At 41.0% G+C, this 26,169-nt stretch overlaps 2 protein-coding genes and 1 non-coding gene across 3 annotated transcripts; all 3 read left to right on the top strand.

Annotated features, from left to right (window-relative positions):
• The first annotated feature begins 5,734 nt into the window (after positions 1 to 5,734).
• Positions 5,735 to 6,256, top strand: LOC138869041 (uncharacterized). Its single transcript, XM_070146629.1, has one exon. The coding sequence runs from the start codon at positions 5,735 to 5,737 to the stop codon at positions 6,254 to 6,256; it is 522 nt and encodes a 173-aa protein (XP_070002730.1).
• Positions 6,257 to 9,222: 2,966 nt separating this feature from the next.
• LOC138869040 (uncharacterized) lies at positions 9,223 to 9,681 on the top strand. The gene has a single exon (XM_070146628.1). The coding sequence runs from the start codon at positions 9,223 to 9,225 to the stop codon at positions 9,679 to 9,681; it is 459 nt and encodes a 152-aa protein (XP_070002729.1).
• A 16,181-nt stretch (positions 9,682 to 25,862) lies between these two features.
• On the top strand, positions 25,863 to 25,969 carry LOC138869932 (small nucleolar RNA R71). Its single transcript, XR_011400167.1, has one exon. It is a non-coding gene; the product is annotated as a small nucleolar RNA R71 (small nucleolar RNA).
• The last annotated feature ends 200 nt before the right edge of the window (positions 25,970 to 26,169 follow it).

The following is a 26,169-nucleotide window of genomic DNA, read 5'->3' as shown; positions in this document are numbered from 1 at the left end:
TTAAAAAGGGAATTCGACTCCAAGTATGTATGGCTAACTTTAACCTTTGTAAAGTCACCTTGTTGGAGTACGGGTAATTGGTATGTGTTACTTATGTGTACTATTTGTGAAATTCCTGTGATTAATGTGCCTTGAACGTTATTGGTTAAGTTTTCTGTTATTGTGGTGTGAGTAAAATGGCAATAACACAAGTGCGTGTGGTTATGAATGTGTTACGTGGTAAGAGCTATGGAACAAACGATGGAAGAAATCGTAATTGATACAATTGAAACAACTGTGTCAATATCATACGTGACTTTTTATGGGCAATTATCATTGTGACTTGAATTGTGTATGGGTTATTGTATATGTTGGAATTGGTATTGATGTTTATGAGCACTCTTTATGAATTGTTGTTGTTGTTGTGTGAAATATGATTGTCCGGTGGGATCGGGTTGCGTGCCGCAACACGAAGTAAATAGGTGTGGGTTGTGGTGATAAGGGTGACCGAGGTAATAAGGGTGGCCGAGGTAATAAGGGCGGAAAAGTGATCAAAATCACTATTGAAATAAAAATATGTGAATGTTGTGAAACCATTGATGTGATGAAATAATGTTGAAAGGGGAAAATGAGAGATTGTGGAGTTGTTTGGCTCTGGTTGTTCCTTTCATATGCATTTGATTATTGATTCTATTACTGTTTGTTATTTGTGTACTTCTTGATTTTACTTGGGGTAAAGTTTGTTTATACATACCAGTACAATTCAAATGTATTGACGTCCCTTTTGTCGGGGGCGCTACATTCGTGTTATGATTGTAGGTGGTTCCATAACAGGTACTTCAGCCTACCGACAGTAGCACTCCTTTACCTCCCGTCAGCTGAATTGGTGAGCCCCTTTCCTCTCGGGGCCCTGCGTGGCTCATGCCGCTTTTCTTCCCGGAGTCTTATTTTGGTATTTGTGTAAGGTATAGCCGGAGCCTTATTACCGACATTTCCGTATTATTTTTTAGTTATATTTAGATGCTCCGTAGACAGGAAACGTGGGTTATGTACTTATGTATTTTGGGCAGTATAACTGGTAAACCATGCTAAGTAACTATGCATGTTATGTAAATCTCGTAAGAATGTGTTTAAATTTATAAATGGCTATTTCACTGGTTAATGGGTGATGGAAACGCAGGGTATCACATGGAATAGGAAAGGCACCCAGGTTCGCTTGGCTGGGGGTTACCCAGTCGAGCGCCGGTCGCGCCCCTTGGTTTTTGGGGTGTGACAAACTTGGTATCAGAGCCTAAGTTTTTAAAGTGTCCTAGGATGTCTCTGAGCCGTGTCTAGTAGAGTCCTCCTTATCGGTGTGTTGTCGAACACATCTATAAGTTGGAGGCTACATGGGCATTTAGGAAATTACCTTCTTCTTTGTTACTCTATATCATGTGGTGAAGTGAAAAGTGGAAGTATTTACATCTAACTCGTGCTCTATTCCAAATTTTCAGTAATGGCACCTAAGAAGAGAGCTAGACTTGGCCTCGGGGCCAATGCCACCCCAAGTGTGGCTGTGAATCATATACCCGATGTCGTGGGTGAGAGTTACTCCCCCATCTCGAATCTGCCTGGCCCATCTATTCCAGATCCAAGTATTCCTGTTCCAGCTGCGGCAGAGGGTGCTACCATCCCTCCCGCTGATATTCCTGATCTTGATGCAATTCCAGCTTCGGGTCCCTGGGTTTCTGATGGGGACCTTAGATGAGCCATCCATATGTTGACCTAGTTAGTGGCCGCTCAGGACCAGAAATCTCATGATGCCCCTGCGCCCCCCAGCGGACAGGGGGATTCCGCCAGCTCTAGAGTCAACTAGTTTCTGTGGTTGGCCCCTCCAGAGTTCACGGGCACAAACCCAGAGGCCGATCCGCAGGATTTCCTTGATGAAATGTATAAGACTCTTCGAGTGATGGAGGCTACAGAGACGGAAGGGGTTGGGTTGGCTTCATATAGGTTGAGGGGAGTAGCGTATTCGTTGTTCGAGATGTGGGAGGATTCCCGTAGGGAGGGAAGACCTCCGGCTATATGGGATGAGTTTGTAGATGCATTCATGGACCACTTCTTGCATGCCGAGACAATAGCGGCCCGTGCCACAGAGTTTGAGATCCTCAACCAGGGCAGTATGAGTGTTTGGGAGCACCACATGGAGTTTGTGAGGTTGTTTAAGTATGCTCCTCAGTTAGTGTCGACCATGGATGCTCGAGTTCGGCGATTCGTTCAGGGTCTTAGTCCTTTGGTGGTGAATGAGGCTGCTACAGCGGCCTTACACTCAGATATGAATTATGGGAAGATTGTGGGGTTCGCTCAGGCCACAGAGGCTAGGAAGTTGAAAATACGGGCAGAAAGGGAGAGTAGCAGCAGGGCCCGATTAGTAGGTCACTCAGGGAGACCAGTTCCAGGGAGAGGGCCATCAGGGCCGTCCCAGTCATATGCCCAGTCCTCAGGAAGCACACCGCCATCGATGCACAGTTATTAGCAGGGCAGTCACTTGAGATCAGGTTCAGACAGTAGGAGACCCCATCATTTCAGTCATCCCGGAGGGAGATCACTGCAGCAGGGGAGGGATTAATGCCCCAAGTGTGGGAGGTTCCATTCTGAAGACTTATTATTTGGATATTCCGGTGTGTTATAGATGCGGGGCGAGAGGTCATATCCAGCGGGACTGTCATGCTCCCAGTCAGGGCATGGGTGGGGGATTTGCTCAGTCATCCGGTTCTTCAGCTGCCCCATCATTCGTGCGTCCTCCAGCCCCCGCAGGAAGCGGTGTAGATAGGGGTGGAGCTCATGATAGAGGTTTATCCAGCCGGTTATACGCCTTGAGTGGTCGCCAGAGTGCAGAGGCCTCCCCATATGTTGCTACAGGTATCTTGTCTATTCAGGCCATTTATTGTTATGCTCTTATTGATCCGGGGTCCTCTTTGTCTTATGTCACCCCATTCATTGCTTCAAGTTTTGGGGTAGAACCCGAACTGCTTCATGAGTCGTTCTCTATATCGACTCCGGTTGGTGATTCTATTACAGCCACGCGAGTTTATAGGAATTGCGTTGTCATGGTATGTGGTCGTGCTACCACGGCCGATTTTATTGAGCTTGAAATGGTGGATTTTGATGTGATTATGGGAATGGACTGGCTTTATTCACGCTTTGCTAAACTTGACTGCCGAATGAGAGTCATGAGGCTTGAGTTCCCTAATGAGCCAGTTATTGAGTGGAACGGAAATTGGGTGCCGAAAGGTAGGTTTATTTCCTACCTTAAGGCTTCGAAGATGATTAGGAAGGGGTGTATCTACCATTTGGTCTAGGTGGCGGACACCACTTGAAAAGTGTCTGTCCCCGAGTCCGTGCCAGTCGTGAAGGTGTTTCTTGAAGTGTTTCCGGATGAGCTTCCAGGGAACCCGCCAGATAGGGAGATTGATTTCGGGATTGATGTATTTCCAGATACATGACTAATATCTATTCCACCATACAGAATGGCGCCAGCGGAGTTGAGGGAGTTAAAGGAATAGCTGAAGGATTTATTAGAAAATGGGTTCATACGGCCAAGTGTGTCACCGTGGGGTGCCCCGGTTCTTTTTGTCAGAAAGAAGGATGGGTCGCTCCGGATGTGTATTGATTATCGGCAACTTAACAAGGTCACCATCAAGAATAAATATCCTTTGCCTCGGATAGATGATTTGTTTGACCAATTGCAAGGTGTGAGGTTCTTTTCCAAAATTGATCTACGGTCCGGGTATCACCAATTGAAGATCAGAGAACATGATATTCCTAAAACCGCTTTCAGAACTCGCTATGGTCACTTTGAATTCTTGGTCATGTCTTTTGGGCTAACCAACGCCTCGACAGCTTTCATGGATCTTATGAATCGGGTCTTCAAGCCATTTCTAGACTCCTTTGTGATTGTTTTCATTGATGACATCCTTGTTTATTCACGGAGCCGGGAGGATCATGCCAATCACCTCAGGGCAGTTCTGCAGACCCTTTATCAGCATCAGTTGTATGCTAAATTTTCAAAATATGAATTTTGGTTGGAGTCCGTTACCTTTCTGGGCCATGTTGTTTCCAGTGAAGAGATTCAAGTTGATCCTCAGAAGATAGCAGTAGTAAAAGATTGGCCTAGACCCACGACCCCGACGGAGATCTGTATCTTTTTGGGTTTAGCAGGGTATTATCGGAGGTTTGTGGAGAGATTCTCTACCCTCGCCTCCCCTTTGACTAAGTTGACGCAAAAAGCAATTAAGTTCCAATGGTCCGACGTTTGTGAGAAACGTTTTCAGGAATTGAAGTCGAGATTGACCGTGCCGGAAGGCATGAAAGGATTTGTGGTTTATTGCGATGCCTCCAGGGTCGGTTTGGGGTGTGTGTTGATGCAACATGGGAAGGTTATAGCGTATGCTTCAAGGCAACTCAAGAATCACGAGAAGAATTATCCGACGCATGATTTGGAGCTTGCGGCAGTTGTATTTGCCTTGAAAATATGGCAGCATTATCTTTATGGGGTCCATGTGGATGTGTTCTCGGACCATAAGAGTCTACAATATTTGTTCAAGCAGAAGGAGTTGAATTTAAGGCAGCGGCGGTGGTTAGAATTGATCAAGGATTATGATATGGACATTTTATACCATCCAGGAAAGGCGAATGTGATGGCCGACGCTCTCAGTCGGAAGTCCCTGGGTAGTCTGGCTCATTTGGGAGCGGATCAGAGGCCTTTGGCTCGTGAGATTTATCAATTGGCCAGTCTGGGGGTTCGTATTTCGAGCTCAGACGAGGGGAAGGTTATGGTGCATAATGGAGCAGAATCGTCACTGGTAGCGGAAGTCAAGGAAAAGCAGCTCATTGATCCAACATTAGCACAGATGAAAGAGGCAGTATTGAATAACAAGACTTCGACATTTTCACTCGGTCGTGAGGATGGTGTATTACAATGTCAAGGTACGCTATGTGTTCCAGATGTGGATAATCTTTGGGGGAGGGTAATGGAGGAGGCTCATAATTCCAGGTATTCTGTGCACCCAGGTTCTACGAAAATGTATCGTGATCTCAAGGAAATTTCTTGGTGGAACAGTATAAAGAGGGGTGTGGCGGACTTTGTATCTAAATGTCCGAAGTGTTAGCAAGTAAAAGCTGAGCACCAGCGGCCCGGTGGGTTAACTCAGCTTGTGGAAATACCAATGTGGAAATGGGAGATGATCAACATGGATTTCGTGGTAGGATTACCTCGCACTCAATGCAAGTTCGACTTAATTTAGGTAATAGTGGATCGACTCACCAAATCAGCTCACTTTTTGCTAGTCAAGTCCACGGATACTGCGGAACAATATGCTTAACTGTATATCAAGGAAATAGTAAGGCTTCATGGCACTCCACTTTCTATTATTTCAGATCGAGGGGCCCAGTTCACAGCTAATTTTTGGAAGAAATTTCAGTAAGGTTTGGGTACTCAGGTGAATCTCAGCACGACTTTCCATTCGCAGACTGACGGTCAAGCGGAGCGGACTATTCAGATGCTTGAAGATATGTTACGGGCTTGTGTCTTGGATTTTAAAGGTAATTGGGATGATCACTTGCCACTTATAGAATTTTCTTACAATAACAGCTTCCATGTTATTATTCAGATGACTCCGTTTGAGGCATTGTACGGGAGGAGATTTAGGTCTCCGATTGGATGGTTCGAAGTGGGTGAAGCAGAATTGTTAGGGCCAGATCTCGTGCACCAGGTATGGAAAAAGTTAAAATCATTCTGGAAAGGCTGAAAGCTGCTCAGAGTCGCCAGAAATCTTATGCGGACATTCGTCGAAGAAAATTAGAATTCCAAGTAGATGATTGGGTGTTCTTGAGGGTATCTCCTATGAAGGGAGTCATGCGATTTGGGAAGAATGGGAAGTTGAGTCCTAGATATGTCGGGCCGTATCGGGTCACTCAAATGATAGGACAGGTGGCCTATAGACTTGAATTGCCCCCTGAAATGTCATTAGTGCACCCGGTGTTCCATGTGTCTATGTTAAAGAAAGTAGTTGGAGACCCATCCACCATCGTGCCAATCGAGGCTATCGAGGTCAATGAAGAGTTATCATATGAAGAAATTTCGGTCGCTATTCTTGATAGGCAAGTCCGCAAATTGAGAAACAAGGAAGTTGCTTTAGTTAAAGTGCTATGGCAAAGTCAACAAGTCGAGGAAGCCACGTGGGAAGCGGAAAGTGAAATGAAAGAAAAATATCCACATCTGTTTGAACAAGTCTAATAGTGATCGTGCGAACTCTTGTCTCTAAGTAAATTGATGTTGTGTTCAATCTGGTGCAAAGACACCCCATATTTTTTCCTAAATGCTTTACTATTGTAGCTCCTCAAGTTGTGCAAGAATTGTATGTGTTGTGATTAATTGAGTCATGTGCAAGCCCCTTTTTGGTAAGTGAAAGTTTTGTAGGAACTCATGTGATAAGTGAATGATTAAAGGTAGTGTAGATTGTAATGATTAATTGAAATGCGTATAGTGTATTGAAGTGGTTGGACTGTATGGAACTCATTAAAGTGGCCAAATTATGTGCAGGTGTTGAGGTAATGAATTGTATACCAGATATAGGGATAATAGGGATAGCGTAATGGTGCTTGGAAATAATGTTTTGGGGGCTCTCTGACAGGTAGATAAGTCTAATTACAAAGGAAACTCTGGCAAAATTTCAAAAAAGGAGTTTGAATTTCATGTTTTCAAAACCAACCGATTTCCAAAATGCTCATTCAAGGACGAATGATTTTAAGTGGGGGAGGATGTAAGGCCCCGTGAAATCTTGTACTCAAAACCCGGTAGTTCGGACCTTTTGTACTAACCTATGCTATAAAAAGGTCAGGAAATACTATTTTCTAGAAAATGCGATTCTGCGGTCGAGAATGCTGTTGCATATCAAGTATGTGGACCGCATAATCGCCGCAAAGTGAGTCAGTGTGTTGGTCAAATTGGAAGTTAAATCTGTGACCTGATATGTGATCGCATAACCGATATGCGGACCGCATAGTCGTCGCATATTTCCCTTGGGATTTTTGTGAGGGGCAGTTCTGTGGTGCATTATGCGACCGCAGAACGAGTACGCGGACCACATTTCTTCCGCATACCCAGGTAGTGTGTTCAGATTTTGGGAGCACTTTTGCGGTCCATTCTGCGGATCGCATTTCCACTCTGCGATCGCAAAGTGCGATCGCATACCTAACCCGGGCTCCAATTTTCTAAATTTTAAACCTGACCCCTTTTTCAATAAAACACCCCAGCCCCTTATTTTAACCTATTTTCTGAACAAAACTAGAGAGAGGGAATAGAGGATTCTTGAGAGAGAAAGTCTTGTCTCCATCAATTTGATTTTTCAAAGTCACTCGGGTCGGGGAATTTCAAGTAATTGTCTTCATCTCCGTTCTTGAAGGTAAAATCTCAACCATTTTTCATTGTTTTTAGATTTAAACAAAAAAGGGGTCTCTCATGCGTTAATTCTTGAAAATAGAAGTTGAGATACGCATGCATGTCCTTTAAAACCTAGAATCTAGTAAGAGGAATTGGGTAGAACTAAAGATTTGCAAAAGAGAGATTGGAAACCTAAGTAAGTTCGGGCTGAGTTTGTGAACTTCAATTCTATGTTATATGTGCTAACTTGTGATCTACATTGACGGTACTAGGCTGTTGGTGAATTGAAAGTAGAAGTTAAAAAGGGAATTCGACTCCAGGTATGTATGGCTAACTTTAACCTTTGTAAAGTCACCTTGTTGGTGTACGGGTAGTTGGTATGTGTTACTTATGTGGACTATTTGTGAAATTCCTATGATTAATGTGCCTTGAACGTTGTTGGTTAAGTTTTCCATTATTGTGGTATGAGTAAAATGGCAATAACACAAGTGCGTGTGGGTATGAATGTGTTACGTGGTAAGAGTTGTGGAACAAACAATGGAAAGAAATAGTAATTGATACAATTGAATCAACTGTGGCACTATCATATGTGACTTGTTGTGGGCAATTATCATTGTGACTTGAATTGTGTACGGGTTATTGTATATGTTGGAATTGGTATTGATGTTTATGAACACTCTTTGTGAATTGTTGTTGTTGTTGTGTGAAATATGATTGTCTGCTGGGATCAGGTTGCGTGCTGCAACATGAAGTAATAAGGTATGGGTTGTGGTAATAAGGGTGGCCGAGGTAATAAGGGTGGAAAAGTGATCGAAATCACTATTGGAATAAAAATATGTGAAAGTTGTGAAACCATTGATATGATGAAATAATGTTGAAAGGGGAAAAGGAGAGACTGTAGAGTTGTTTGGCTCTGGTGGTTCCTTTCATGTGCATTTGATTGTTGATTCTATTACTGTTTGTTATTTGTGTACTTCTTGATTTTACTTGGGGTAAAGTTTGTTTATACATACCAGTACAATTCAAATGTACTGACGTCCCTTTTGCCGGGGGCGCTACGTTTGTATTATGATTTTAGGTGGTTCCATAACAGGTACTTCAGCCCACCAACAGTAGCACTCCTTTACCTCCCGTCAGCTGAATTGGTGAGCCCCTTTCCTCTCGGGGTCCTGCGTGGCTCATGTCGCATTTCTTTCCGGGGTATTATTTTGGTATTTGTGTAAGGTATAGCCAGAGCCTTGTTGCCGGCATTTCCGTATTATTCTTCAGTTGTATTTAGAGGCTCCGTAGACAGGAAACATGGGTTATGTACTTATGTATTTTGGGCAGTATAACTGGTAAACCACGCTAAGTAACTATGTATGTTATGTAAATCTCGTAAGAATGTGTTTAAATTTATAAATGGATATTTCACTTGGTTAATGGGTGATGGAAACGCAGGGTATCACGTGGAATAGGAAAAGCACCCAGGTTTGCTGGGCTGGGGGCTACCCGGTCGAGCGCCGGTCGTGCCCCTCGGTTTTTGGGGCGTGACAATTCATGACCTCCCTATTGTCTAATTAATGCGGATATGTTTTCTCCTTGTTCATGAGTGAGTTTGGGTAGAAAGTATCTAAAAGTATTGCTCGACAGGATTTACTCGGTTGAGCCCCGATCGTGTTTCCCGAGTTTGTGTCATGACACCGGGAGAGGCTAAGTTATTAGGCATGAATCTGGTTTGAGATGCTTTGAATTAGGTAAAGATTATCTAGGATCGACTTCGTATAGCCTAATCTAGATAGAAGAGTTATGCGGATCAGAAGGTTCGTGATGTTGCATTCATGGTTAGAGAGCGGGTCTTGCTCCAGGTTTCATCCATGAAGGTTGTGATGAGGTTCGAAAAGAAGGACAACTTGAGCCCTAGGTATATTGGACCTTTTGAGAGGATTGGAAAGGTGGCCTACAAGCTTTCCTTGCCACCTAGTTTATCTGCGGTTCATCCGGTGTTCCATGTCTTTATGCTCCGAAAGTATTATGGAAATTCGTCTCATGTTCTAGACTTCAGCACAGTCCAATTAGATGAGGATTCGACTTATATTGAGGAGCCTATGGCGATATTGGATAGACATGTCCAGAAATTGGGATCAATGGATGTTGCTTCAGTGAAGGTTCAACGGAGGGGTCATCCTGTCGAGGATGCGACCTGGGAGGCCGAGCAAGACATGCATAGTCATTATCTTCATCTATTCAACACTTCAGGTATGTCCTTATGCACGTTCAAGGACGAACGTTTGTTTTAAGAAGGGAGAATATAATGACCCGATTGGTCGTTTTGTGAAATTGTGCCTAGTTACCCTTCTATTTCTGCATACTTGTGTGTTTACGATTTTATAAATTTTGAGCTTGGTTAGTTTCGTTCTGGGAAACTTTCGGGTTTATTTGGACCCTTGATTTTTTACTTAAAAGTTTAAGAAAGAAAATGTTGACCAAACTTTTACTTTAGCGAAACAACCCTGGAAATATATTTTTATAGCTCCATATCGTGATTTTGAACTTGGGCGTATGCCCAAAATTGAACTTGGAAGTCTGTAAGTTGATTTGTGTTGATTTACCAAAATTTGGCAATTAAAATTTTAAAAGTATTATCGTAGGTTGACTTTTAGCTATCGAGTTCAGAATTTGATTTTGGGACTTAGAATAGGTCTGTTATTGTATTTAGAACTTTCTGCAAAATTTGTTGTCCTTTGGAATTGATTTGATAGGATTCAGATGTTTAATTGTAATTCTAGAAGTTCTTGAAAATTTCCTTGAATTTCATGCATTTTAGAGTTCAATTCATATTTTTAGATGTTATTTTTGTGTTCTGATAAAGCGAGCGAGTTTGTATGATGTTTTTAGACTTGTGTGAATTTTTGATTTGGAGCCCCGAGGGCTCGGATGCATTTCAGACATAATCCGAAATGTTTTGGACTGAAGTTGGAAAATCTGGTGTCTGGTGCTTTGGTATTGTAATTGCGAACACCAGAGTCGCATTTGCGAAGGTGACAGAAGGTGGCAGTTGTCGCAAATGTGACCTCCCCTTCACATTTGCGAAGCAAACATGATTCTAGATAAGTTTACATTTGCAAACTATTGTTCGTTTTTGCGATGTACCTCGAGTTTGCAATTGTGAAGACTCCATTGCAATTGCGATGAATACTGAGTCTGTCAGGGTTCACAAACGTGAGTCGTGGTTCGCAATTATGAGGGTTCACAAATGCAAACCCTGTATCACAAATGTGACATCTACAGCTGGTTAAAGGGCTAGGAGACGGGATTTTTAAACTCATTTCTCATTTTTGAACCTTAGGCTCGGTAGGAAGTGATTTGGAGAGGGGATTTTCACCTACAAACCCTGGGTAAGTGATTCTAATATATATCTAATAATATTCCATCAACATATCTTAGATTTTAACATCAAAATCGTTTGAATCGAAGTAAAATTTTGTGAAACTTTGGGAAAAAAATTTGAAAAATAAGAAATTAAGGTTTGAGAGTCAATTTGGACTCAGATTTTGAAACTAATCACATGTCACAACCAAAAACCCATAATAGGTTGCGATGGCACCTAACGTCGCCATTAGACAAGCCCGCAAGTGAAACTACAATTTATTTACCCCTTTTTAACATTTAAAACAAAAGTTTTAAAATAACAAAATATGTAAAATCTCATGCGACCGAACATACTCTTTTCTTAGCAAAATACCAGCATAATAAGTACATCCACTATAGTGATAGAAATGATAAGTAAATCAGAAATGCTAAAAGTCCCCAAAACCTGGCGCCACAAGTACATGAGCAATCTAGAGAATATGCAAACTTAATACGACTACTGTCTGAAAGTGATAGACAGAAATAATAAGCAGGGTAGAGGGAGACTCCAATGCTGCAGATCATAGCAAGGCAAGTGGCTCACCAGTCTCCTAGAGGATTTGCTACGCACCCGCGTGACCACTAGTAGTACATGCACATTCAGTGCAGAAGTGTAGCTTGAGTACGGAAAATAATCCGTACCCAATAAGTATCCAGTCTACCCTCGAAGAAGTAGTGATGAGGGGTCAATTTAACACTTACTAGAGGTCAAATAATAATGGAAATACATAAAGTAGACAACGTGTGTGTACGACAAGTAGCAACGAAGAAAATAAAAGTAACTATAGTAATTCCACACATGAGCCTATATCAAATCCCTAAACCTGTCATAATCGGCCTTGAAGGCGCTAACTCATTAGTTACCATACAAAATCCAGTTTCAAATTCATTAAGCATGAAGTTGCCGAGGCGAACGACCCGATCCCATAGGAATAGTGGTACTTAGTACTGTTGAGGCGAACAACCTGATCCCATAAAAATAGTATTACCCAATTGCGAGGTGAACGACCTGACCCCATAAGAGTAGTGTTACCATCATGCCAAGGTGAACGACCCGATCCCATAAGAGTAGTGTTACCGTCATGCCGAGGTTAACAGCCCGATCCATAAGAGTAGTGTTACCATCATGCAGAAGCAAATGACCCTATCCCATAAATGTTCTGTTACCATTATGCTGAGGAGAATGACCTGATCACATAAGGGTAGTGTTACCATCATGTGAGGTGAACGTCCAGATCCCATAAGAGTAGTGAAATTTACCTCGCTCTCGAAAACACTTGCGGTACGAGAAGACACAGATTTATATTTTATCAAGTATTTCCCAATTTTTCTAAAGTAAGAGACTAAGTCGGTATCTTTAATCAAAATTTTCCATTTTAGTCCTAATCAAGATAATTAATACACATGATACGCATAAAATAGCACAATAAAAGGCATGATGTGAATCTATATCTACCCGGACATATTATGAATATAGCTACGTAAAGACTATCATCACCCCGTGCGTATGCAGCTCCCCTCAACAAGTAACACACAACAATAAACACACCTAAGGGAATAAGTTCCCTCTTACAAGGTTAGGCAAGAGACTTACCTCGATTCCAAGTCCTCAATTTGGCTCTTCAACCTCACTAGAACTTCTCAAACGATGATAAGGACTCCAAAACATCCAAAAGTCGTATAAACTATTAATTATACTCTCAAAAGTTCATAATTTATCCATTAGAGTAATTACCCAACCCAATTTGGAAGATTTCTAAAATTCACCCCCAGCCCACGTGCTCGGATTCCGGAAATTTTCGAATACACGAAGTCAATTATATATCTTATTCCCAATTACATATTCAATTTTGTGGTCAAATCTTATTTTTTTTACCAAACCCTAGGTTCTAATAAAATCTCACAATTTTTTTCCCCTTAATTTCATGGTGAATCTACCCATAATAAGTGTATTTAACTCAAGAATTGATAAGGTTCACTTACCAGTTGATTTTGATGAGAACCCCCCATAAAATGCTCTCAAATTCTCTCAAGACCAAGTGAAAAATGAGGGAAAAGGGACCAAGTCCTACATAATCAATTCTGCCTGGCGATCTTTGCTTCTGCGGGCATAGGTTCGCACCTGTGGAGATACATGCACACATGTGCATGCGCTTCTGTGGAAATTGGGCGCATCTGCGCATTCGCGCTTGTGGAGGGACCTCCTCTCTTGTGACCCTAGGCCTTTCTGGCCTCATCCACATTTGCGACCAATTTCCTCACAGCTGCGAGCTTGCAGATGTGGAAAGAACCTTGCATCTACGATCACTGCCAAGCTCACTCAAGGCTGCTTATGTGATCAATTCTCACGCACTTGCGTGTCCGCACTATTGGCCAAACCCTCCGCAGGTGCGATGATACCAGAACAGTAGCACTTCCAGCAAATCAATAGAAGTCCCAAATGATATGATTCAATCCGAATTACACCCGGGGCCCTAGGGCCCTGTATGAGTACCAACGAGTTCCAAAGCACATAACGGACCTACTCGAGGCCAAAAATCACTTCAAACATCAATTTTATAAATTGCAACCCCATTCAAGCCTATTAAAACTATGAACATACGGCTTCCAAAATCACGCCGAATCATACCAAAACAACTCCGATTAACCTCAAATTTTGCACACAAATCATACATGACATAGCGGTCTTATTTAAACTTCTGAAATCAAAATCCGACCCCGACATCAATAAAGTCAACTCCCGGTCAAACTTCTCAATCTTCCAAACCTTGAACTTTCTAACTTTCGCCAATTCAAGTCGAAATGACCGATGGACCTCCAAATCATCATCCGGACACGCTCCTAAGTCCATAATCATCATACAAACCTAGTGGAACCTTCAAATTCCAGTTCTGAGATCATTTACTCAAAATGTTGACTCAAGTCAAACTGGTCCACCTTCGGCCACTATTAAGGAACTAAGTGTTCCGATTTCAATCAAAACCCTTCCAAACCTAAACCAACCATCCCCGCAAGTCATAAAGTAGTAAAAGCATGAAGTTTTAATTACTGGAACGGGGATCTATAAAGCAAAACGACTGGTTGACTCATTACATCATCCACCTTTTAAACAAACGTTCATCCTCGAACAGGTCTAGAATCATACCTGGAGTGCTGAATAAATGTGGATATCTGCTCTTCATGTCCTCCTCAGCCTCTCAGGTTGCTTCCTCGACTAGTTAACCCCTCCGCTGGACCTTTACTGCATATATCTTCTTGGACCTCAACTGGCGAACCTGCCTATCAACAATGGCAACTAACTCTTCCTCATAACCCAGACTTTCATCTAGCTGAATCGTGTTGTAATCTAATACATGAAACTTGTCGATATGGTACATCCAGAGGATAGAAACATGGAAGACTGAATGAGCTCCCAATAGATTGGGAGGCAAGGCAAGCTCATAAGCAATCTCCCTAACTCACCTCAGCACCTCAAAAGGGCCAATAAACCTTGGGCTCTGCTTGACCTTGTTTCCGAACCTCATAATATCCTTCATCAGCGAAACTTTCAATAAAACCTTCTTACCTGCCATAAATGATAAGTCACGCGTCTTGTAATCCACATAACTCTTTTATTTGGACTGTGCGGTGCGAAGTCTCACCTAAATCAACTTTACCCTCTCCAAAGCATCCTTCACTAAATCGGTGCCATATAACTTAGCCTCGCCAAGCTCAAACTATCTGATGGGAGAATGACATCGCCGACCATATAAAGCCTAAAATGGAATCAACTCAATGTTAGACTGATAATTGTTGTTATAACAAAACTCAGCCAAGGGCGAAAATCTATCCTATTTCCCTCCAAAGTCGATAACACATGCTCTAAGAATATCCTCTAGAATCTGAATTGTCCGCTTCAACTGTCCGTCAGTCTGCGGATGAAAAGTTGTGTTGAGCTCTACTCGGGTACCCAACTCGCTCTGTACTGCTCTCCAAAAATGTGAAGTGAATTGAGGGACACTATCTGATATGATCGAAATAGGCAGACCATGTAACCGAACAACCTCCTAAATGTAAATCTGGGCCAACCTCTCTGAAGAATAAGTAGTCACTACCGAAATAAAGTGTGGTAGCTTGGTCAGCCTATCAACAATGACCCAAACAACATCAAACTTCCTCAACGTCCGCGGCAACCCAACTAAAGAGTCTATAGTGATGCGCTCCCACTTCCACTATAACCATTTACTGGAGTAGGCCACCTAGCCTCTGGTGCTCATACTTCTGCTAGCAATTTAGACATCTCGCTACATACTCAACTATGTATTTATTTATCTGATGCCACCAATAATGCTGCCTCAGATAGTAATAAATATTCGTAGAACCTGGATGAATAGAATACTGAGAACTATGCGCCTCCTCTAGAATTTTCTCCAATAAGCCATTAATATTAGGAACACATAGGCGACCCTGGAGTTGCAGAACACATTCCCCACCGATATAAAACTCCTTGGCACCACCCTATAGTACCATCTCTCTAAGAACCAACAAGTGTGGATCATCGTACTGAGGATCCTTGATCCACTCAAGTAATGAGGACTGAGCAACAACACATGCAAGAACTCGACTAGGCTCTGAAATATCCAACTTCACAAGTGTGTTAGCTAAGGACTGAATGTCCAAAGCCAATGTCCTATTCTCTACCGAAATGAATGCTAAACTACTCATACTCTTGACCTTTCTGCTCAAGGCATCCTCAAGCACATTCGCCTTGCTCGGATGGTAAAGGATAGTAATATCCTAGTCCTTCAGTAACTCAAGCCACCTGGGCTGCCTCAAATTAAGGTCCCTCTGCCTAAACAAATGTTGCAAGTTGGGATGATCGATGTAAACCTCACAAGACATCCAATAGCGATAAAGCCTACAGATTTTAGAGCATGAACTATTGCGGCCAATGCCAAGTCATGCATGGGATAATTTTTCTTGTAGGACTTCAGCTAACATGAAGCATATGCAATAACTTGCCCCTCTTTCATCAATACACAACCCAAGCCAACGCGCGAAGCATCAAAATACACGATATACATCCCTAAACTAGAGGGCAACACTAACATTGGTGCTATAGTCAAAGCGGGTCTTGACCTTTTGAAATCTTGCCTCGCAATTATCAGACCATCTGAACGGAGCACCTTTCTAGGTCAATCTAGTCAAGGGTGCTGTAATAGACGAGAAACCCTCTACGAACTGACGATAATAACCTGCTAACCCCAAGAAAATCCTAATCACGATCGATGTGGTAGGACGAGGCCAACCCCGGACTGCCTCAATCTTCCTAGGATCTACCTTAACACCCTTACCTAATACAACATGCCCTAAGAAAGCCACGAAAACCAACTAGAACTCGCACTTGGAGAATTTAGCATAAAGCTTTTGTTCCCGCAAGGTATGAAGCACTAACCTCAAATAATGCTAGGAGTGAATATAGAATATTCCACACATTCAAGTATGCCCTTGAACATAATTTAAGGACATCACATAATTTAAACAAAAAAATTGCTCACTCTCACAAAGATTTCATGTGCATCCAATGGCCGTACCATAAGTTTGTCTGTAGTGTAAATCTCTACTAATATAAGCTAGCAAAGTCTAGGATCAATTAGGACTTTATGGATGAAATGTAGGCTAAGGGACTGGTATGATACATTTAGGAATAGTGACTAACCCTCCTAAGCACTTTAATATACTACATTCAAAAATCGAGCACATATTCTTCTCAACCAATTTACTTGCCACAAACCATATACAACATAACCTTTTTTTCAATTAAGACCTTAAAAATTCCCACTAGCACAAATTAGTAAGATTATGAGGTGTATGTTTTTCTACATTATTTGAACTGTTCTTTTTTTCTTCTTTTTCTCTTTTTTTTTTCTTTTCTACACACCCTCCATACATTAAGGTTCATCGGCTAGTGGCCTTTTTTCACAACTTTAGTGCACCTTAAGGGCGCTTTCGTGGTTCCACTTGAAAGATACTCCCCAATCTCTCACCTTACTTCTTTTAGCGACTACATTCCTTCGGAGGTAAAGGTTCAGCAATCTCTAATTAAGAACAAAATACGGCTACGACATGTAATGTGGGTGCCAAGGAAAAGGTCTATAGGCTCAAAGGGGCAAGCAATGGAAAATTTTATTTTTAAGTAACAAGAACATCTATGATCAAGTAAGAAACGCCTACGTTATCTCCTAGACTAGCAATGTTCTATGATTTCGCTTCGATTAACACACAGGGCAAGTTCTAGACTACATATGATAGCATAAAAAATCACATATTCCTCATACACACAGTGCACATGGTTTAATCAAGACGGTTATGTTCAACTCTCAAGTCAAGCAAGCACATATATTTGAGAAATTTTAAGCAATATTACACTATGTGGCATACAAGTCAAACAACTAAGAAAAGTCATCACAAATTAGGTTATTTATTTTACTTAGGCATCACAATTCAATTCAAATATACATGAAGACAGAGCGCATGATATAACCTAATGTGACAGCACCAAACACATCAATGGGTACCTTAGAGCAACTCAGATTCTTCCAAACCTACTCCTAAAATCAAATTACACAGTTCAAACTACACCCTTGAAAAAGAATTGGTGCCCAAAGAAAAACCAAGGGTACTACCTAGCTATCCTTAAAAAAGATCTTTTTGGTGTTTTTAATCAGACTTCAATCCTTTAAGAAAATTGTCCAAAGGATCCATCGTCAGGAAAAGTCCGGGCTTTATCTGAATTTTTTTCTATTTTTGTCTCTCTCTTTTTTAAACTAGACTAAGTAAAAAAATTTAATAAAAAACAGATTTATACAATTTACATCACAAGAAATAGTTGTCCTACCCCACACTTAGCATATGCATAATCCCCAATGCATGTAAGAATGTAAAGAAAATTAGTGTGGAAAGAAAAACTCCCTGCTACTCGGATTCCTCCTCCTCAGAATGCACGCCAGCTGCAGCTCCAGGATCATCATCATTAGCTCATAGGGGCACTAAAGCCATGGGCACCTTGACTTCATCACCAATCTAATACTTAGTGTTAGAGCCTTTGTGAGTATTCTCACCCTTTGATAGGTGAACGAGACTGCCAGGTGCAATCCCCAACATCTCTTTTGAAGAACTCGATAAATTATTGCGTCGATGCATACGCTCCTCGTCCGATACACCCAACCTGTTCATGATCAGATTTAGGGAGCTATAGAAATACATGTTGAAGTCCTTGCCCCTCTCACTCAGTGCCACCTGGATAAGCTTAGATGTAGTCTCCAATAAAGATCTGATGTCCATCAACCCCTTAGGAACCTCTACAACCTCATCATAACCGGGGTATTCAGGCACCTCCGAGAAAGCATGTACTGCGTGAGCAAGTTTCTATAGAAGAATCTCTTGATTTTCTGCCCAAATTGCATGCGGGCCATTTCTCCTAGCATGATATCACCCACATTGATGGGTCGCCCAGTCATCAGAAAAAATATCATACACACTCGAGCTCGAGTACATTCACTGTTGTGCTCAACTGGCATTAGTCTGGCCTACACGAAATTATTCCACACCTTGGCGGTCTTGTTGAAATTGAAGCAGATCATCTCCAGATGGGCATCCCCTTAGTTCTTGTCCACTTGGAATTCGAATTGACGCTACAAAGAGTGTGACGTATCGCCTGATAGCTTTGGCATTTGACAAATTTGTGTAGTCTCCGCGGGTTAGGGATATCAACTCCCAAAAATTCATATAAGGATCGCCTATCCATTGGCACCTCCTTTCCATGGGCCCATTTCCGCATTCCAATTGGCATAAATTTCTCGTACAACTCTCAAATTTTCATGGTCGGGGCACTCGAGGAACTTATCCATTCTCATTTCTAGCAACCGGGCAAGCACGTCTAGGAAGTTCTTTTCCAAAGTATTCACCCATCTTGAAGATGTACCGCCCATATGGAATGAATTTATTATGCCATTGGATGGAATCATCTCGAACTAGATCCAAATGAGGTCTTGGTCCCAATGGTGCCTTCGTCGATCCATCGACAACTTGTTTACCTTTTGCTTGCCGCGATGATACCTCCCCTTTCTTGCGCTTTTTAGGAGTAGGAGCAGTGGTTGAGGACTTACCTACTCCCTTTCCCTTGATCGCAAAAACACGAGCCATAGCAACCTACAACACAAATAAGCATGAATATGATAATGAATCAAGAAATCCGCCAAAGGTTATCGTGAGAGTCACAAAGATGATCACACTTAAAACTGAAGGCTCCATGTACTATACTCACAATCATGGTTTAAAATACACAAGTGTTGCACCACAAGGCAATGGGTACTCAAGACTTTCCCATGCCACACAATTATGATTTATTAATTATGTCGCACACATAAAATAGTTGAACAGGGCGAAGTGACATATCCTTAATGCAAGCAAGTGGCACATGGTCCTTAATCTCTCCCATTAATAAACTAAACTAGCTAATTCTAACAATGTACTAGAAAATACATAACACAAAATACATGGTGTGGGTGTTATGTGAACACAAAGTGAAGCTTTGAATTATGTAAAACCACCCCCAAACACCCTACACTTAGCCCGTTATCACATATAACTACATTTAGTTACTTAGACTTCACCGGTGCACAAAGTACTCATTAAAATATTTCATCAAACACATGGTAGGCATTAAGTGTGTGCAACTCACTTCAACAATAGCGGAACATGGTGGTCCTCCCAATTTTTAATAAAGTAGAGGGAATATTAGTTTACTAATCCGTATATAATAAAAATTTCACAACCAATTTCATTGCACATTAGGTCACCCCCACCATAGAAAAAAGTTTTAAAGAATCATTAATGGGGAATTGGGGTATGGGGAGTTTGGGAAGGGGAATGGGGAACTCAACTTAAAAAATAAAAATAATGGAGAAGAGGGAAGATACCTTGATGGTTGAGGATGAAAGCAAGAAAAAATAAGTCTTGAAAAACTTGAGAGAGAGATAGAGAAGCAGAGGCACGGGCGGAGAAAGGAGGATAACAGGGAGAGAGAGAAGGGCTAAGAAGGAATGGATTATTTTAATTAGGATAGGTTTTGATATTGGTAGGAAATGGGATAAAGGGTGAATAGAAACGAGTATTTGGGTCGGGTTGTATGGGAATGGGTTAATAAAATAAATTTAAAAAACAAAAAGAGAAGAAAATTATTGAACTCACCTTCCCCTAGCCCAGCGCGTCCCTCTAGGCCTGGTGTTGGGGGAATGGAAGATACTATAAAGTGCGCCCCAGGTAGCACTGGGCGCTGGCCTGGATGCTGTTTTAACTTATTTTCTCTTTTTCTTCTTTTTATTGAAGTCCTTGATACTCTCGGGCACTTTATATATCTAATTTACATACCCCATACCATTCTAACTATGATTTCTATACTTACAAAGAAAACAAAAACTCTAATCTACTCTAACTAAAAAATTAAAAAGCAAAGTTATGAAAGCAATAAAAATTGGGTTACCTCCCAAAAAGCGTCTGATTTAACGACATGGTATGACGCAGGGCCTCGTTCACTCATCAGCGAATACTATCTTGGACTTCTCAAGATAAATGATACCTCCCCAATAGTGCTCGACTCTTTGCCCATTCACCAAAAAATTTCTTTACCATTTAAAGCATGCAACTCAATTTCCCCATAAGGAGTGACTCTCACCACCTCAGATGGACCTAGCCACCTTGATTTTATGTTTCCAGAAAATAGCTTGAGCTTAGAATTGACAAATAGTACCTTTTGGCCTGGTTCAAAGTGGCGTGTCTTGATATGCTTGTCATGCCATCTTTTTGTCTTCTCCCTATAAAGCTTAGAATTTTTATAAGAGTGCAATCTGAACTCATCTAACTCATTCAACCGCAAGAGCGTCCTTTCGCCCGCGACTTTAAAGTCCATATTCAACTTTTTAATTGCCCAATACGCCTTGTGTTCAAGTTCAACATGCAAGTGACATGCCTTCCTATACACAAGCTTATAAAGCGACCCCCTAATTGGTGTTTTGTATGCAGTTCTATACGCCCACAAGGCATCATCTAACTTTGCATCCCAATCTTTCCTATTCACACTCACTGTCTTCTCTATTATTTGCTTTATTTCTATGTTGAACACCTCAACTTGTCCACTTGTTTGTGGATGATATGTCGTGGAAACTCTATGGCAGACCCCATATTTATCTAGAAGGTTATTTAACAACCAATTACAAAAATGTGTCCCTTCATCATTAATCAAGGTGAGTGGAGTCCCAAACCTCAGGAATATGTTCTTCTTAACAAAAGCAGCTACCACTTTGGCAACATTGGTTGGCAATGTGATCGCCTCTACCCATTTTGAGACATAGTCAATCGCTACAAAGATATATTTGTTTCCTCTAGACAATGGGAACGGTCCTATAAAGTCTATCCCCCACACATCAAAAATATCTACCTCCAAGATATTATTCAAAGGAATCTCATGCATTTTTGTTATTGTTCTTGTTCTTTGACATTGGTCACATTTCCTAACAAATGCATGGGCATTCTTGAATAATGTTGGCCAAAAGAACCCAAATTGTAACTCCTTTGCAGTTGTCCTATCGCCTCTATAATATCCCTCATAAGGTGAGGCATGGGAATCATATAATACTAATTCCACCTCCTTTTCTGAATGCACCTCCTCATCAACTGATCAGCACACTGTTTGTACAAGAATGGCTCATCCTAGTAGTAGAGTTTTACATCATGTAGAAACTTCTTCCTAGCTTCAGATTCAATTTTCAAGAGGAAGTACCTCACTCACAAGATAATTCACATAGTCCATGTACCATGGGGAAGGGTTTTGGGTGATATCAAAAAGTTGCTCATCAGGAAATGTGTCCTTAATTTATCCACCTTCCTCCATGTGCTCATGATTTTCCAGCCTTAATGGATGGTCGGCCACTTGGTTTTATGTGCCCTTCCAATCTCGTATTTCCACATCAAATTCCTGCACCAACAAAACCCAGTGCATCAATCTAGCCTTGGATTCTTTTTTTGTAAATAGATACCTGATTGTTGCATGATCAGTATGGACTATGACTTTTGTTCCCACCAAGTATGCCCGAAATTTCTCAAAGGTTCACGCAACGGCAAACAACTCTTTTTCAGTGGTGGTGTAATTCAGTTGTGCATCATCAAGAGTCTTAGTATATGGAGTAAAACATCTTGTCCTTGCTTTGGCCTAACAATGCCCTAATAGCATGGTCACTTGTATCGCACATAAGTTCAAATGGTAAGAACCAATCCAGTGCCGCAATGATACGGGAAACCACCAACTTCTTTTTGAGCTCCTCGGATTACTTCAGATAGGCTTCATGGAAATTAAAGATTATATCCTTTTCAAGCAATCTGCACAAAAGAGTAGCAAGTTTTGAAAAATTATTAATAAAGCATCTATAAAACCCCCTGTGTACCAAGAAACTCTGAACACCCCTCACAAAAATGGGTGGAGGTAATTTTTCAACCTCCTCCACCTTTGCCTTATCAACTTTAATGCCACTCCTTGACACTCTATGTCCTAACACCATGCCTTCTTGTATCATAAAATGGCACTTTTTCCAATTTATTACCAAATTTATTTCTTCACAACGGGCCAGCACCTTGCTCAAATTCATCAAACAATCATCATAAGAGGACCACAAAGACTAAAAAATCATCCATGAAGACTTCCACAAATTTTTTCACCATATCAGTGAAAATATCGATCATGCACCTCTAGAAAATGGCCAGTGCATTATAAAGACGAAACGACAATCGCTTGAAAGTGAAAGTACCATAAGGACATGTAAAAGTGGTCTTCTCCTAATCCTATGGGCATATGACAATTTGTTTGTACCCTGAATAACCATCAATGAAGCAATAATATTCATGTCTCGCCAATCTGTCCAACATTTGGTCGGGGTTACTTGTTGAGCCTTTTGTTGTAAATGCAAACACTCCACCTCGGCACAGTGCTAGTAGGAATTAGCTCATTTTTTTCATTCTCGACAACATTAATACTCCTCTTTTTAGGCACACATTAGACTAGGCTTACTAAGTTGCTGTCAGAAATAGGGAAGATGATACCTGCATCTAGCCACTTAATTATTTCCTTCTTCAGGACCTCTTTTATAATGTGATTTAATCTCCATTGTTGCTCAACACTCGAGCGGTGTCCATCTTTCAGAAAGATTTTATGCATGCAAAATGATGGACTGATTCCCTTGATATCAGCAGATTTCTACCCAATTGCCTTTTGATGCTCACGAAGCACTTTGAGCAATTTTTCTTTTTGCACATCGGTCAAGCTGGACGAGATAATCACTGGCAATGTCTCAGAGTTCCCCAAATAAGCATCACAGATGCGCTGGAAGGGGCTTAAGCTCTAGCTTTGGAGCTTCTTCAATAGATGGCCTATGAGGGGTCAAAGTAACATGCATGTCCAACTCTTAAAATCTCCCAAACCTATGGACATAATTGTAAGACATGTTAAGTACTTGCTCAATTTCTTCTATTATCTAATCTTTACTGTCTTCTTCATCCCCAATCAAGGCTCATTCAAGAGGAACTATGGGGAAAAGGCACCAATGAAATCACATCACTTTCCACCACAGAAATCATGGATAGCTCGTCATACTGGGTTGGCAATCTGAGTTATTTATATACATTAAATACCTTCGCTCGATCGCCCACTCTTATCGTCATCATTCTTTCACACATATCAATAATAGCTCGGCCCGTGGTTATGAATAGATGCCCCAAAATATATGGGGCTTCCTGATCAGGCTCATAGTCCAAGATAACGAAATTAGCAGGGAATGTAAAAGAACCCACTTGAACTAACACATCTTCAATCACTCATTCAGGATGAGCAAAGGAGCGATCAGCCAACTGTAAAATTATTGTGGTTGGGTACAGCTCACCCAACCCCAACTATTAGAGCACAGATAGTGGTATCAAATTGATGCTCTCCCCAAGATCACACAAAGCTCGCCCGACTGCATGTTAACCAATTGAGATTTGGATAGTGAAACAACCTTGATCCTTCAATTTATGAGGTAGCTTGCTTTTGAATTCTTGAGCTACATTCTTTAGTGAGTGCCACAGTCTCGAACTCTGTCAACCTCCTCTTATTTTTCACTATGTCTTTGAAGTATTGAACATATTTGGGAACTTTTTGCAAAATGTCTACCAGCGGAATATTGATTTGCACCCTCTTCAAAATATCAAGAAACTTTTTATAAGTTGCATTATCCTTCACTTTATGAAATCTCTAAGGGAATGGATGTAGTGGCCTTGAAACTAATGGTGGAGGTTTCTTAGCCACCACCTTTTCAACTGGCTTCTCTGACTCCTTTGCTTTTTCAGATTCTGCTTCTAGGATGGCTTGTTTCTAATTAAAGGTCACTTACTTTATCTTTTTCGATGGGACATCTTAACTTTCTCCTATTCCTCAATGACACAACATTAATAGATGCCTTAGGGTTAGACTCAGTGTCGCTTGGAAGAGCTCCAAATGGTCGAGTATCTTGGCCACTAGCAAGTTTCCCCATTTGTCTCTCCAAATTTTGAATAGCTACAGAGCGGGTTGCTGCCTAAGCCTACTGACCAACCATCAATTTCTTTAGCATCTTCTCAATGTGACCCATCAGGTTTGTAAGTTGTTAAGCCTGTGGTGTAGGGCTGGGCATATATCGGATAAAATCGATAATCCGAACTGTTAAGTATTTATTGGTTATCAGTATTGAATTATTGGGTTAATGGCTCAGTCACAGTTTAAAATTTTTCACCATTGGGTTATTGGTTCAGGCCTCAATTTGCCAACTTTATTAATGGATTAACCGTAACCCAATAAGTATTAATAAAATTACTTCTTTATTCTTAACTATATATACATATGTTAGGGTTTCACTTAATTCTTTCTTATTTATGTGTCCGATTGTGTTTTTAGTTGTAAGAAGTTGTAATCTTCAAGGTAATAATGTTGAAATCAATTGTTTGTTTATTGTTTCTTTGTGACTTTTCTTATGTGATTTGATGAATTTAGTGTTTTAAAATTCTTTTAGGGTTAACTAGAAAATAAAGTAAATTCAAGAACTTAACGTGCTTATGGGGTTTGATTAAGTTTAGTAGATTTTTGGTTAGGTATAGGTTTGAATTCTAAGAAAAATAAATTCTAAGAGCTGATACTTTCCTTTCTTTTTTGGGGTTTGAAATTGTTTCGGTTTTGTTGTAGGTTTCAGTTCTTCTCTTTTTTGCTTAACTCTAGTGAATTGGCTTTTCTTTTTTGCTTTAACTCTAGATTGAGTTATCTTATCGGGTAAACCGATAACTAAACTGATAATGATCGACAACCGATTAATCGATACCCGATAACCGATATCTTATCGATTTGGTTATCAACTTATCAAATTTATAAACCGATAACCGATATGCTAAACCGATAATATTCATAACCGCACCGAACCGACAGATGTCCACCCCTACTATGGTGGTTTATACTACAATTGAGGAGCTTGTGGCATGTATTGATTCTAAGCACCTCGAGTTTCCCACCCAAGAGAAGTTTGGATGGTTCCTCCAGTTAGGATTGTAAGTGCTGCCACACTAGTTTATCTAGCCCCTATTTACATTACCCACAAAATAGACAGACGCTTGATTAGCTGGGCATAAGTCTCTCGCGTGACCCTCTCCACATACTTTACAAAATATTTGAACCTGTTGCACTGGCTGAGCTTGTTCCTTGTTAATAACCAAGGTCATCTTATTGACTTGGTGGCCAATGTGGCAACCTGCGCTGATAATGTAGAGACATCATCTAACTCGAGAACCCCTGAATATTTTTACATTCTATCTACATATCTCTCCTTTCCAATAAAGATTGTTTTTTGGAGAATTTGTTCAATAATGCATATATCTCATCGAAGCTTTTCTCCAACACTTGACTCCCACTGCAGCATCCACCACAATCTTCTTCTCTAGATGTATCGCTTCTATGAAAGTGTGAGCTAACACTTTATTTGTCTGGTTGTGATGAGGACATTCTTTCAGCAGCCCCTTGAACCTTTCCCAAGCTGAATATAATGACTCTCCCGATTTCTGTTTAAAGGCAACTATCTCACTTCTGATCTTTGCTGTTTTGCCTGAAGGAAAGAACCTTGCCAAACATTTCTTTGCCAGATCATTCCATGATGTTATAGAATTAGCTGGTTCTGCCTTCAACCACCACTTTACATCTCCCAACAAAGAAAACGGCCACAGTGTGAGCCTCACATAGTCTGGAGTAACTTCGTTGGTGATATAAGTATCACTAATCTCCAAGAGTTCAGGAA

This window comes from Nicotiana sylvestris, chromosome 5 (genome assembly GCF_000393655.2).
Source record: "Nicotiana sylvestris chromosome 5, ASM39365v2, whole genome shotgun sequence".
NCBI classification, from domain to species: domain Eukaryota; kingdom Viridiplantae; phylum Streptophyta; class Magnoliopsida; order Solanales; family Solanaceae; genus Nicotiana; species Nicotiana sylvestris.
This window is presented reverse-complemented; position numbering and strand designations above follow the sequence as displayed.